At 49.3% G+C, this 14,258-nt stretch overlaps 1 protein-coding gene across 3 annotated transcripts; it reads left to right on the top strand.

Annotated features, from left to right (window-relative positions):
• Positions 1–620: 620 nt before the first annotated feature.
• On the top strand, positions 621–13,236 carry UCMA (upper zone of growth plate and cartilage matrix associated). 3 transcript variants are annotated; one of them, XM_004049070.4, is made up of 5 exons: positions 621–794; positions 1,197–1,262; positions 1,364–1,459; positions 5,275–5,373; positions 12,802–13,236. In XM_004049070.4, exons 1-5 carry the CDS (start codon positions 737–739, stop codon positions 12,897–12,899), a joined length of 417 nt encoding a protein of 138 aa, XP_004049118.3. In that variant the 5' UTR covers positions 621–736; the 3' UTR covers positions 12,900–13,236. The 3 variants fall into 3 exon arrangements, with proteins under 3 accessions (XP_004049118.3, XP_063565846.1, XP_063565847.1); XM_063709776.1 differs by lacking the exon at positions 1,364–1,459; XM_063709777.1 differs by lacking the exons at positions 1,197–1,262; positions 1,364–1,459.
• The last annotated feature ends 1,022 nt before the right edge of the window (positions 13,237–14,258 follow it).

Below are 14,258 nucleotides of genomic sequence, written 5' to 3'. Positions count from 1 at the left end.
TAACCTCAGATGATCTGCCTGCCTCGGCCTCCCAAAGTGCAGGGGTTCCAGGCATGAGCCACCGCGGGAAGGCGATTGACTTTAAAGGGCTCTGGGACCCGCGGCCCCAGGAGTTTGTGTTTGGCTTGGCAGTGAGCATCAGCTGGAAGCAGTGCATCAGGTAAGGTGTTCTCTGGTCGCTGTCAGCATGACCCACACGTCTGTGTGTTACCCTGATGGGTATTCCAGTCATTATGAGCCCTCCTTGCCTGACATTTAGATCAAAACTCCCCCATTGATCCTCTCTTCCTCCTTGCCCCCACCCATGCTTCAATCCTGAGGACCGGGGCCCTAACGTCCCTGGAGCAGGTGCCAGGACCTCCTTGACACAGCCCTTGGTCACTGGAACCCTGACTGTTAGGATGAGCCTTCCCAGCAGCAGATCCCCAGACACAGACATTGGAAAGGCCACTCCAAGACCGTCCCACCCAGGGCCCTAACTACAAGCTCTGCTTCTGGAGACATTTGCCAGGTGCCAAAAACATCTCCGGTGCTCCGTCCAGGAGCAGCCAATGGAAAGGGCAGCCCAGCCCCCTCCTCCTCTCCCCCAGTGGTATCCCAGCCTCCTGCCTCTCTCTTCCCTCTCCCGCCTTCCTCCCTCTCGCCTGGGCTGCCTGCCTCAGAAGTGGGGACCCAAAGGGTGCAGGACGCCTGGTCTGCCTTGTGGGTCCTGGACGGAGCCCCTACCTCTGCAAAGATGACTTGGAGACAGGCCGTCCTGCTGTCTTGCTTCTCCGCCGTGGTGCTCCTGTCTAGTGAGTACAGGAGGGTCAAGGCGGAGGGTGTTAGTTACATGGTAAGGGAGACTTGCCATGCACAGGTAAGGCTGCTCAGGTGATGCAGGTAGAAAGGGGTATGCTTATTGTTAACGTGTGTGTGTGTGTGTGTGTCTATGTGTGCGTGCATGTAGGACACCATGCAATACAGAATAATAATAAAAAACAGTAAAGAAAGAAACAAAATAGAAAAAAAAAACCCAAGCCAGCTTGCTTGGTGGGTTCCTGGGGAGATTGGCTCTGCAGCTGGTACGTGAGAAACCACGGGCCCCCTGCCAGGCCGTGGCAGGACGCTTAGCCTGGAAAGCGGGATGGGGGCTCAGCTCAGGGTCTGGGCTCCCCTCTGATGCTGCAGCCTCACTCTGTGCCCTTGTCCTGCAGTGCTGAGAGAGGGAACCAGTGCATCTGTGGGCACCATGCAGATGGCGGGAGAAGAGGCGAGTGAAGGTGAGTGCAGGGGCCACCCACGGGGCAGGGCAGGTGCAGCCAGCGAAGCAGCAGCCGCGGCACCCCCACACTGCTGGTGACAGGCCTCTCCTGGGTTTCAGATGCAAAACAGAAGATTTTCATGCAGGAATCAGATGCCTCGAATTTCCTCAAGAGGCGCGGCAAGCGGTCCCCCAAGTCCCGAGATGAGGTCAATGGTAAGGATGCTGGAGGGACCCCCCCTGTCCATCACCACCTCTGCTCACACCCCCCGGCTCCTCCTCTCCCACAGTCAGCCGGGCAGCAGGATGCAGCCGGGCACGAAGGGCTCACCCCAGGGTATCAAAGGGACTGCAGCTCTGAATGAGAAATTACACCCTATTTCCTGACTGTAGGTCGTATATTGGATTGAATACTTTGTCAGGGTTAGGAGGCCCCACCTCTGCAAAGATGACTTGGAGACATCCTTGTCCTGCTTCTTGGCCATGATGCTACATTAAACACACCTAACAGGGATAAGATGCATTGGATTTCAGAAAGGTGTAGGGAGGGAAATCTATGTTCTGGTCTGGAGGGGACCCACACATCAGTGTGTGCTTTGCGGGTACTGGTCCAGCACACCTTCTGTATAAGAGCAACAGCATCGCACATGGGGAAAGCACAGGACACTGGGTGCTGCGAAATGTGGGTCTGGGGACAGCTGTGCTGCTAAGTGGCCTTGGCTACTTCCTCCCTCTGGTCCTAATTTCCTTATTTATAAGCCTCTGAAAGAGCTGTGTTCAGCCAGCAGAGTTTTTTTTTTTTTTTAAGTTTTCATTTTCAACACATTGGGGTGAGCCTGTCTGTTGCACAGCCTGCTGTAGGGCCTGTGGAGCCCCGGCTTCAGGGTCCTCATGCCCTTCACCTGCCAACCACTGAGGGCATTTGAGTTTCTACTCCTGAACCTGCTTCTTCCAAGACGCTGAGCTCAGACCGTATCGCCCGAGTCTCTGGCTCGAGTCTTTCCTCCTCGTGCCTGTGCGTGAATGAACTCTTTGTATTCTTCAGGGCACTCAGCAAGGTGACTTGCTTGGTAAAAATAACAGGACTGTTTTCAAATGATGGGAAGAACAGAGATAGAAATGCTTGGAGATGAAATTTCTTTTTTAAAAAAAAATTGAATAAGTACAACCGTGCTAGGAAAACCTCCAGGCCTCATACGACTTGAGATTTAAAAGTTGGCCAATGTCAAGAAGCACTGAAAAGTTGGGAGGGGGGCTGGACTGTTTTTGATTAAAATGGGAGAAGCAATCTTCTGGCAGACTTCCAGGGGAAACAGGCATGATTTTAGGCCAGGCAAATAGCTTCTGTCCTCTTTTTTTTTTTTTTTTTTGAGATGGAGTCTCACTCTGTCGCCCAGGCTGGAGTGCAGTGGCAGGATCTTGGCTCATTGCAACCTCCACCTCCCAGGTTCAGGTAATACTCCTGCTTCAGCCTCCCAAGTAGCTGGAATTACAGATGCCTGCCACCACGCCTGGCTAATTTTTGTATTTTTGTAGAGACAGAATTTTGCCATGATGGCCAGGCTGGTTTCGAACTCCTGAACTCAGGTGACCCCCCTGCCTCGGCCTCTTAGAGTGCTGAGATTACAGGCATGAGCCACCGCGCATGGCCTCTTCTGTCCTCTTAAGCTGACTCCAAACAATGAGCTACACCATTTAGCCTGAAGTGCCTCACCTCGGACAGAAGCTCAGTGTGTCAATTAGTCATGGGAGGTGCAGGACAGCCTGGTGAACACCCAGGATTGTGCATGAATGCATCTGCTGTCACCCAGTCAACTCCTGTGGAGGGCAGGAGGGCAGTGTCCAGCGATGCCTCAGGTTGGATAAAGGGCAGGTGACAGACACTTCAGCCAACTTGAATTTGGAAACAGAAGACAGGCATCTGACATCTCTAAGCCTCTGGGATAAAGGTGAAGTTACTTTAGGGTGAAAAGAGAGTGTGACGAATGCATGTTCTTGAGAAGAAACGTACACAATGCACAGAATGACACATAGTATAAAATTACTATCTTGTCCTGAGGATTAAATTGTTCTTATTCATTACGTCAAAGCTCTAATTTGTGACACCTCTGAAAAGACCACTTGGGAAGATTGTTTGCTGTCCTGAGTACACAGGGGACAGAGGACGCTTCTTTAGAAATAGGCAGTGACTTACTAAGTGCCTGCTTCCTAAACCCTAAGCCCCCGCACCTCCCACAACGGCTTTCTGGTGCTTGGAGCAACATCAGGACCCACAGTGGGTGGGAAGAGGGAAGCTGAGCCAGCAGTGGCGTGTGGGAACCTGGTACCCTAGCTCTGCCCCAACCTGCTGTGTGACCTCTGTTAGGTCATGCATATCTCTGAGCCTGAATGCCCTCTGAGAAATGTGTGGATGCCGAGTGAGAGGTGGGGCATGGGTATGGATGGGATAACCAACCCCTTCTGCCAGAATCAAGTTTCCTGCAACTAAGTAGGTCACGGCAGACGTTTGGGAAGGAACATTCCAGACGTCTGGAATCTGCACTAAGCCCAGTTCACAGCTAACTTGATTTTTAATCTGAGTTAAGTAATAGAAAAGTAACAGAAATAACTAGTATTTATATAATTCATTAATTAATGTAAGCGTCTTACTTCCAAGAAGGATTTGAGATGGTTTGTTTGTTTATTTATTTATTTATTTTAAGACAGAGTCTCGCTCTGTTGCCCAGGCTGGAGTGCAGTGGTGTGATCTCAACCTCCACCTCCCCGGTTCAAGCAATTCTCCTACCTCACCCTCCCAAGTAGCTGGAATTATAGGCACCTGCCACCACGCCTGGCTAATTGTTGTATTTTTAGTAGAGAAGGGGTTTTGCCATGTTGGCCAGGCTGGGCTTGAACTCCTGACCTCAAGTGATCCGCCCGCCTCAGCCTCCCAAAGTGCTGGGATTACAGGCGTGAGCCGCCGCGCCCGGCCTGAGATGGTTTCCAATATTATCATTTTGCAAAGACTTTTCCTTGTTTCTCCCAGCACCTCTGTAACGTGGGTTGGGGGTAGGGAACCATGACTGTCCCCAGCTTCTCTGCTTCCTTCAGCACCCCCCAGCCTCCTCTTGCACATCAGAGTTGATGGGGTAAAAAAACGGTACCTCCGTCTCCCCCATTTGGTGTGAGGGGAATCCCACTGTGAGACCATGAGGCGTGCTGAGGGACTGGTTCTTCCTGCCCTAGACGTGGCCTCCCTGGCTTCATGGGTTTCTCCAGTTGAAGCTTGTGTTGGGGGAAATACCTTGAAAGTAGAGAGCTTTACATCGTTTCCTCCAGACAACCGGGAATTTTTATTCCAACAGCTGTAATGCTTGGTAAAACTTGTCTTATGTCTTTCTCCTTATTGAACTATAGGTCTCTTAAGCAGAGGGAAGGATTTTATTTTGTTTTTGAGACAGGGTCTCGCTCTGTTGCCTAAGGTGGAGTGCAGCAGTACAATCATAGCTTACTGCAGCCTTGAACTCCTGGCCTCAAGCAACCCTCCTGCTTCAGACTCCCTAGTAGCTAAGCTCACAGGCGTGAGCCACCGTATCTGGCTGGAAGGACGGAATCTTTCTCATTCGGCTTTTTAATTCCAGTGCTTAGCCTACATCCTGGCCGTGATAAGAGCTCGAAAATGTTGAATGGATGTGAGATTAAGTTGGATTATTCCTTTACAGAATTAGTTTCTGATTATGGGATTTCTGGTTTCCAAGTGGCCTGGTATACTTGGATATGCCACCAACTTTATAATCAGAGCTAAATCACTTTACTCTTTGGGGCCTCTGTCTTCTCATTTGCAAATGAGGCAGCTGGACCAGATAATCACCTTCAAGTTTTAAAGTCTGTGTCAGGAGTAAATCATTTCAGGGAAGTCTCCAACCACAATCCCCCACAAACCACTCATCCCCCAACCAGATGACTTCTCAGATGAACCGTGCTCCCCTAAGTGTGTGCCCCTAAGTGTCCTCATTCTTGAGGGGCAACTCTTGCTTCTTTTCCTTTCACAGCGGAAAACAGGCAGAAGCTTCGGGTTGATGAGCTGCGGAGAGAATATTACGAGGAACAAAGGAATGAATTTGAGAACTTCGTGGAGGAACAAAACGATGGTAAGAGCTCTTCAGCCAGTGTCTTCAGGGAGGTGGAGCGTTGGGGAGAAATCACATGGTTTGCTTTCTCTTCTTCTACCCAACTTTTTTTTTTTTGTCTTTTTTTGAGATGAAGTCTTGCTCTGTTGCCCAGGCTGGAATGCAGTGGTGTGATCTTGGCTCACTGCAACCTCCACCTCCCAAGTTCAAGCGATTCTCCTGCCTCAGCCTCTGGAGTAGCTGGGATTACAGATGCCCCTAGCTAATTTTTGTATATTTAGTAAAGACAGGGCTTTGCCATGTTGGCTAGGCTGGTATTGAACTTTTAATTGGAGGAGGGAGGAAAGGGAAGTTCTACTTTCAATTCATATCCAGGAGAGCCTTGAAAAGAAGGGAGGGCCGGGCGCAGTCGGTCATGCCTGTAATCCCAGCACTTTGGGAGGCTGAGGCGGGTAGATCACCTGATGTCAGGAGTTTGAGACCAACCTGGCCAACATGGCGAAACCCCATCTCTACTAAAAATACAAAAATTAGCTGGGTGTGGTGGCGGGCACCTGTAACCCCAGCTACTCGGGAGGCTGAGGCTGGAGAATCGCTTGAACTTGGGAGGCAGAAGTTGCAGTGAGTGGAGATTGTGCCACTTCACTCCAGCCTGGGCAACAAGAGTGAAACTCCATATCAAAAAAATAAAATAAAATAAAAAGGGAGAAAAATGGCTACACAGAACTTGAGAAGGTGTGGAAGGGGACAGAATACCCTTATTCCCATTGGCTTGGGGGCTGTGGGGATGGGGCAACTGTTTGCTGACTGTGTGGATATAAAACTCCTTTCCCTCCCTCCTCCTATTTGGGCATCACCACACTGATCTGTGTTGTCCGTCTAAGCACCAAAACATAGGCTTAGCTCTGGCAGGATCATATTGGGCAGATTCCACACTCACTCGCAGGTGCCTTATATTCACATCAATGTCCTGGCTCCAGGTCCTACTCCATCCTGGAAAATCAAGGCCTTCGTTGACTTATTCAGTGTACTCAGCATCTTTACTGACTGGCAGAAGCAAACCAGGAAAACTGAACTCAGAAAACAGCTTGCCTTCTACCCTCTCACCCCGCCTGCAGCATCAACATCTACAGCCTATCTTCAGGCTCCAACTCATCCAAAAGCATCAGATCACCTGAAAATTTTTATACGCTTTTCTTGTGGCTTTATGCTTCTCCTATTTGTATCCTCTTCTCTAAGCCTTGGTCTTTTCCTTACTAGCAAAAAATAGAGAGTAGGAAAGGCCCAGGGAGGCCAGGAGTTTTGAGGGGCTGAGGTGGGCGGATCACTTGAGGTCAGGAGTTTGAGACTAGCCTAACGAATGTGGTGAAACCCCGTCTCTACTAAAAATAACTAAAAATTAGCCAGGCGTGATGGTGCACACCTGTAGTCTCAGCTACTTGGGAGGCTGAGGCAGGTGAATTGCTTGAAACTTGGAGGTGGAGCTTGCAGTGAGCCAAGATCGCACCACCGCACTCCAGCCTGGGCAACAGAGCAAGACTCTTTCTCAAAAAAAAAAAAAAAAAGAAAGAAAAGAAAAAAAAAGAAAAGGCCCAGACCAGAGAGCCCAGTGTCTCTGGCCAGGCAATCCACACCCCTCAACCCCTTGGCAGACAGGGTTCCTGTCTGCTCTTAGAAAGTGCTGGCTGTGCCAGGGCTCAGTGGAGGATGGTGCGTATGGGGACACAGGTAGAGGATGCTCTGTCTTTGAGCCACAGCCTCCCACGGAGTGGGATTTAATTTTGCTGTGAAGTACCCTCAAGGGTCACCCACAGCAAACATCCTTAGGACCATTTAATGGGGATCACACCAGCATACCAGAGAATGTGTGCGTGTGTGTGTCTGTGTGTGTATTTCTTTTCCTTTTTTTTTTTTTTTGAGACAGTCTGATTCTGTCGCCCAGGCTGGAGTGCAGTGGCATGATCTCAGCTCACCGCAACCTCCCGCTCCGAGTTCAAGTGATTCTCCTGTCTCAGCCTCCCAAGTAGCTGGGATTACAGTTGTGTACCGCTATGCCCAGCTAATTTTTGTATTTTGGGTAGAGATGGGGATTTACTATGTTGGCCAGGCTGGTCACGAACTCCTGACCTCAAGTAATCTGCCCATGTCAGTCTCCCAAAGTGCTGGGATTATAGGCATGGGCCATCGCACCTAGCCCTGTTTATTTATTTGGTCTTTCTCCAAATTTCAAGATTGTAATGCTCCTGAGGAAAATCACCTGGTACCTCCCGGGTGCACGTGAACTTGGACGTGAGGCCCCAGTTTAGGTCGCCTTTGTGGGAGAGAGTCAGCTCTTTCAGTTCTCCTGGCTGTTTGCTCTGATGGACTGGGAGGCAGCACCCTCGGAAGGCATCTCCTAGTGAAAAGGAAACCACCCCTGGGTCAGGTGCTGCAGGCTATGCCCATTGCCCTGCAGGTGCACCTGGCTGAGGCCTGCAAACAGGTGCTGGGCTTGGATCCTGGCAAATCAAACTTTCTTAGGAACATACTGGGAAAACTTTAGGCCGTCACAGCTTGGAAGCACACACTTCTGCTAGAGATGTGTTTATCTTGGTGGGCAGCTTGGGGAGAAGCATTTAAAAGTTGAGAATGTGGCCTTCAAAATTCCTTCAGTGTGATTTTGACTCATACTATTAAAATAGCATTTTATTTTGAGCAGTTTTAAATGTTTTAGGTCCAAAGCTCTAGCATGTAGATGGAAAAACATTCACTGTTTTCCCTTTCTTGATGAATTCAGGATGCAGGGTTGGGCGCCTGCAGGTCCTCTTACAGGATAGGAAGACAGGAGACCCTAGGTCTCACCCACACAGATGGAGAAAACACAGGCCTTTGGGGAATGCAGTTCCAGAAGCTGTTATCCTTGAGCCCTTGCTCTGCCAGGCACTGTAAGTGGCCACCTAATCCTCACAAACTGCCTCTGAGACAGGTCTTGTAATTTCCAGCTCATGTTTCAAAAATTGAGGCTCAGGCTGGGCACCGTGGCTTACACATGTAATCCCAGTACTTTGGGAGGCCAAAGTGGGAGCATTGCTTGAAGCCAGGAGTTCAAGACCAGCTTGGGCAACTAAGTGAGGCCCTGTCTCTACAAAAGAAAAAAAAATTTTCAATTAAAAAACATAAGCTGGGCATGGTGGCATGTGCCTGTAGTCCCAGCTACACTGGAGGCTGAGGCAGGGGGATGGCTTCAGCCCAGGAGTTCGAGACCAGCCTGAGCAACATAGAAAATGAGAAAATTAACTTGGCTGGTGGCATGTGCCTATAGTCCCAGCTACTTGGGTGGTTGGGAGAGGATCACTTGATCCTGGGGAGTTCAAGGCTAGAGTGACTATGATCATGCCACTGCACTCCAGCCTGGGCAACAGAGCAAGACCCTGTCTCAAAAAAAAAAAATCCACAACAAAAATAAAAAACTGAGGCTTAGAAAGGATACATGTATACCCAAGGAGACGAGGCTAGTAGATAGCCCTAGCATTAGAACCCCAAGGCTTATTAGCCAGCAAAGCTCCTGTTCTTGTAAATCAAGGATCAGCAAATGCATAGAGGTCTTGGAGAGCTTCTTTGATCCAGGAATTGGCCCCCGGATGGAGTGAGTGAGAAAGATAAAGCAGAGTAGCCCTCAGGGGGTCTCCCCAGAGCTCCATCAAGGCCGGGGTCACAAGGTGAAGCAGGCCTGGCCTCCGGAGGATGAGTTTTGGAAAAGGTGGAAATCATTTCAATCCCCTTTCCTCTCCGTTGCCTGTGGCTCACAATGTTGCACAGGGTTCTGCTTGCCTGAAACCATCCCTGGGGTGGTGCTCAAGGCGTCTGACTTCCAAGCCCTCCCGAGGCCCCTGACATACCTGTCAGTCAGGACCCTGGTTTCAGCTAGCTGTCCTATCTAACCGAGTCACCTATTCTTTTTTTTTTTTTTTTTTTGAGATGGAATCTCGCTCTGTCGCCACGCTGGAGTGCAGTGGCGCGATCTCGGCTCAATGAAACCTCCTCCTCCGGGGTTCAAGTGATTCTCCTGCCTCAGCCTCCTGAGTAGCTGGGATTACAGGCACCCGCCACCACGCCCTGCTAATTTTTGTATTTTTAGTAGAGACAGGGTTTCACCATGTTGGCCAGGCTAGTCTTGAACTCCTGACTTCAGGTGATCCGCGCACCTCGGCCTCCCACAGTGCTGGGACTACAGGCGTGAGCCCCGCCCCCGCCCCGAGTCACCTATTCTAAGGGTTACTGATAGCAGTTGGATATTCGACATCTCCCCAAAGTACTTACTTCATAAAAGGAATGCCCACCGGGACTACAAGCCTGTAGTCCCAGGACTTTGGGAGGCCAAGGAATTTAGCCCTGGCAACATAACGAGACCTTGTCTCTATTAAAAATTAGCCGGGCATGGTGGTGCATGCCTGTAGTCCCAGCAACTTGGGAGGCTGAGGCTGAAGAATCACTTGAGTCCAGGAGGCTGCAGTGAGCTGTGATTGTGCCACTGCACTTCTGCTTGGGCAACAGGATGAGAACTTGTCTCAAAAACAAAAACAAAAAAAAAGGGATGCTGAATCAACTTCTATGTCAAAACCACACTCTCAGGGTTGGCAAAGAGTAGCTCGTCTACTGGGCTTGAGAAATGCCTGAAAGAGCTGAAGATGAACACACAAAGCTCTGGCCTGGGCCTGGCTCTGTGAGCTCCAGGCTGCCCCTGGTCTGTCAAGTACATAATGGGATTTTCAGCACCAAGGGGAGGGCCAGCTCTGAGCCCACATAGGAAGGAAACACTTCTGGCAGCCGTGGTGCCTCAACATGCCTTGGTCACTGGGCCCTGCACCCAGCTGGGCCGAGGTGAGACTAGGCCTGAGCACGCGGCTCTCACAGGTGCTAAGGACCAAAGCAACATCTCCATTCCTCACACCCTGAAGCCACCAGGCGGTCCTGTTGGCCATTGCCACAGAGGATGCCAGTTTCACTTTCGCTAGTACCAAAATCAGGTTCATGGGCTTCTTGGTGAGGTCCACATTTGAGAAAACAGAGGTAAGAAAGACATCTTGGTTCTTTAATTCTTGACATCATCTTCTGTTAGGATTTCCCATCCTTCCAACATCTTTGACAAATGCATCTTAAAAATGTGATAAAACACACAACATAAAACTTGCCATTTAAACTCTTCTTTCTTTCTTTTCTTTCGTTCTTTTCCTTTCTTTTTCTTTCTCTTTATTTTTTTTCTCTTTCTTTCTTCTCTTTCTTTACTCTCTCTTTCCCTCCCTCCCTCCCCGCCGCTTCCTTTCTTTCTTTTTTAGATGGGTTTTGCTCTGTTGCCCAGGTTGGAGTGCAGTGGTGTGATCATAGCTCACTGCAGCCTCAACCTCCTGGGCTTGAGCAATCCTCCCACCTCAGCCTCCCAAGTAGTTGGGACTATAGGCACGTGCTATCACACCTGGCTAATATTTTTTTATTTTTTGTAGAGACCATGTCTTGCTAACGCTGCTCAGGCTGGTCTCAAACTCCTGGCTTCAAGCGATCCTACCAGCTTGGCCTCCCAAAGTGCTGGGATTACAGGTGTGAGCCACCATGCCCAGCATAAACTATTTTTAAGCATACAATTCAGCAGCATTTACTACATTCACTGTGCAACAGTCACTGCTATTTCCAAACCCTTGCATAGCCTCATACAGAAACTGCATTCACAAAGCAGTAACTCGCCATTCCTCCCTCCCGGAAGCCTCTGGCAACCTCTTTTTTTTTTTGTCTCTGTAAATTTGCCCATTCTAGGCTAGGTGCAGTGGCTCACGCCTGTAATACTAGCGCTTTGGAAGGCTGAGGCGGTTCGATCACTTGACGTCAGGAGTTCAAGACCAGCCTGGCCATAAGGGTGAAACCCCATCTCTACTAAAAATATAAAAATTAGCCGGGCATGGTGGCATGCACCCGTAATCCCAGCTACTCCAGGTGGAGGCAGGAGAATCGCTTGAACCTGGGAGGCGGAGGTTACAGTGAGCCGAGATCACGCCACTGCACCCCAGCCTGGGTGACAGAGCGAGAGTCAAAACAACAAAAACAAAAACTTGCCCATTCTAGACATGTCATCTAAGAGGAATCATACACTTTCATCTTTTTGCATCTGGGCTTATTTCACTTAGCAGAATATTTTTAAGGTTTGTCTATGTTGTAGAATGTGCCAGAACTTCATTCCTTTTTATGGCGAAATTTTACACATACACACCACATTTTGTTTATCCATTTCTTTGTTGATGGACACTGGTGGTGTTTCCACCTCTTGGCTGCTGTAACTATTGCGCTACGAACATTCACGTAGAAGTATCCGTTTGTGTGTCCCTGTTTTCAATTCTTTTGGGCATTTTCTTTTTTTCTTTCTTTTGTGTTTTTTTTTTTTTTTTTTTTTTTTTTTGAGACAGGATCTCACTCTGTCACCCAGGCTGGAGTGCAGTGGCATGATCTCAGCTCACTGCATCCTCCACCTCCCAGGTTCAAGTGATTCTCATACTTCAGCCTCCTGAGTAGCTGGGATTACAGGTGTGTGTCACCATGCCTGGCTAATTTTTGTATTTTTTAGTAGAGACAGGGTTTCACCATGTTGGCCAGGTTAGTCTCGAATTCCTGACCTTGGGTGATCTGCCTGCCTTGGCCTCCCAAAGTGCTGGGATTATAGGCATGAGCCATCCTGCCCGGCCAATCACAGCACTTTCGGAGGCTGAGATAGGAGGATTGCTTGAGACTAGGAGTTGGAGACCAGCCTGGACAACACAGTGAAATTCCACCTCCATAAAAAAATTAAAAAATTAGCCAGGCGTGGTGGCAAAGGAGGCTGAAGTGGGAGGATCGCCTGAGCCCTGGGAGGTTGAAGCCACGGTGAGTCATGACCACGCCACTGCACTCCAGCCTGGGTGACAGACTGAGACCCTGTCTCAAAACAAAACAAAACAAGAAAGAAAGAAAAAAAAGAAAATTAATTCAGAACAGTATGGAGGAAAAAAACTCCAAGTCGACAATGATTTCCTTCATGTTTTCAAGGCATGGTTTGTAGTCCCTTATTTTTCTTGCATGTCCTTCCAATAGTCCATTCCTGCTACTGTGTTGTTACTTTTTCGTCTTGTGTCTTGGTTGTTAAGTCTTTGAAACAGGGCTGCATAAGCCTCTGCCCTCCTACACTGGCTGGGCAGGCAGAAGAGCCTGAGATGCCCGGCCCTGGTCTACACCTGCCTGTGACCTTCGCCCATCTGGGCCTGACTTATATACAAGGCCTGTCAGCTCACGTGCTCTGGACCCTCACCAGTCCTGGCCTTCTCTCACCAGGGCTCACAAACACTCTCAGTGCAGGTCACCACAGGGCAGGGGTTCGGCTGATGGCTGCTGGGCTCAGTGGCAGGTCAGAGGCCCCCTGTCCTAACAGGTGGCTTTGTCTTTCCTCCCCAGAGCAGGAAGAGAGGAGCCGGGAGGCTGTGGAACAGTGGCGCCAGTGGCACTATGACGGCCTGCACCCATCCTATCTCTACAATCGCCACCACACCTGATCCCCTCCTGAAGCCAGCCAAGAAGATGAAGCTTGTAGCACCATTGGCATCCCCGTGTTCCAGCAATCTTTCCCATGCAAACCGGCCCTTCAGAGGGTCTCAGCTTGGGGTCTGCAGTGGCCAGCAGCTCTGGAAAAGACACATGCCTTTCCTTCCAGTGTATGAAAGTGTCCTGACTGTCACCTCTTTGCAGACCATCTTCTGAGGTGAGCAACTGCCTGCAGGGCCTCCTAGCACCAAACCTACAGTGGCTTCCCCTGGCTTCGTTCCCAAGCAAAAGAATCAGTCAAGAATCACATGTTTGCTTATGGCTTACAAATAAAAACGCTGCATCAACCATGTGTATTATCTTCTCAAATCTCCAACCGAGGGGTGTCATGCTGTCTTCCCTGAGCGATGATGTGATTCTTGCTGACTTGGGTGTTTGAAAGCTTGAACTTGAGGAGCATTGCTCACTCTTCTCAATATGTCCCATATGCCACCGAATATGCTAGAGTTGACTCACCCAGTCGTCTATCCGTGTGATCGATTTCTGGACATGAAATGTTGGGTCATAACATATATATATATATATATATGTGCGTGTGTGTGTGTATGTATGCGTGTATATATATATATATACACACACTCTTTTTTTTTTTTTTTTTTTTGAGACAGGGTCTCACTCTGTCACCCACGCTGCAGTGCAGTGGCAAGATCATGGCTCACTGCAGCCTCGACCTTCCAGGCTTAGGTGATCCTCCCACTTCATTCTCCCAAGTATCTGGGACTACAGGCATGTACCACCACGCACAGCTAGTTTTTGTATTTTCAGGAGAGACGGGGTCTTGCCATGTTGTCCAGGCCGATCTTGAACACCTGAGCTCAAGCAATCCACCCACCTTGGCCTTCCAAAGTGCTGGATTACAGGTGAGCCACTGCACCCAGCCGACTTCTACATATTTTAAACTGCCTAAATCAAATTTCTCTTTGAAGAGGTCGCGTGCTTCCTATCGCTGGGCATCTTTGCTGATCCTTTCTGAAAGCAAGTAAACTTAAGACCAGAAAAGTCCTGGGCAGGGGACAGGGGTGCTTGAAATATATACACTATTCATGGTGTCTTTTCAGACAGCAAATCTCACCTCCAGCTCCATTAAATTTAACCAAGTCAGACTTAACCAGGTTCCTAGTGCAGACCCTAGCTATGTGATCCATGTACTTCTACCACCTACCCCAATGCCTTCGGGCCTGGCTAAACAGAAAGGCTGTTTAGGAACCCGCAGCTCTCCACAAACCTCCTTGAAAGTGACACACAGCTTTTAGTAAGCAATGTTCTAGCAGTGGAAGAGACTGGTATAACAGAAAAACTTTAAGGCCAGG

Source organism: Gorilla gorilla, chromosome 8, assembly GCF_029281585.2.
Source record: "Gorilla gorilla gorilla isolate KB3781 chromosome 8, NHGRI_mGorGor1-v2.1_pri, whole genome shotgun sequence".
Taxonomy (NCBI): domain Eukaryota; kingdom Metazoa; phylum Chordata; class Mammalia; order Primates; family Hominidae; genus Gorilla; species Gorilla gorilla.
The sequence above is the reverse complement of the archived record's forward strand: the minus strand, read 5'-3'. Positions and strand labels throughout refer to the sequence as shown.

What these genes read in the sequence shown, in the direction of transcription:
- UCMA (XM_004049070.4), top strand. Translation starts at nt 737, where the DNA reads ATGACTTGGAGACAGGCCGTCCTGCTGTCTTGCTTCTCCGCCGTGGTG. An exon ending in CGCCGTGGTGCTCCTGTCTA is followed by an intron (nt 795 to 1,196) that starts GTGAGTACAGGA and finishes CTTGTCCTGCAG; the next exon opens with TGCTGAGAGAGGGAACCAGT. An exon ending in GGGAGAAGAGGCGAGTGAAG is followed by an intron (nt 1,263 to 1,363) that starts GTGAGTGCAGGG and finishes CCTGGGTTTCAG; the next exon opens with ATGCAAAACAGAAGATTTTC.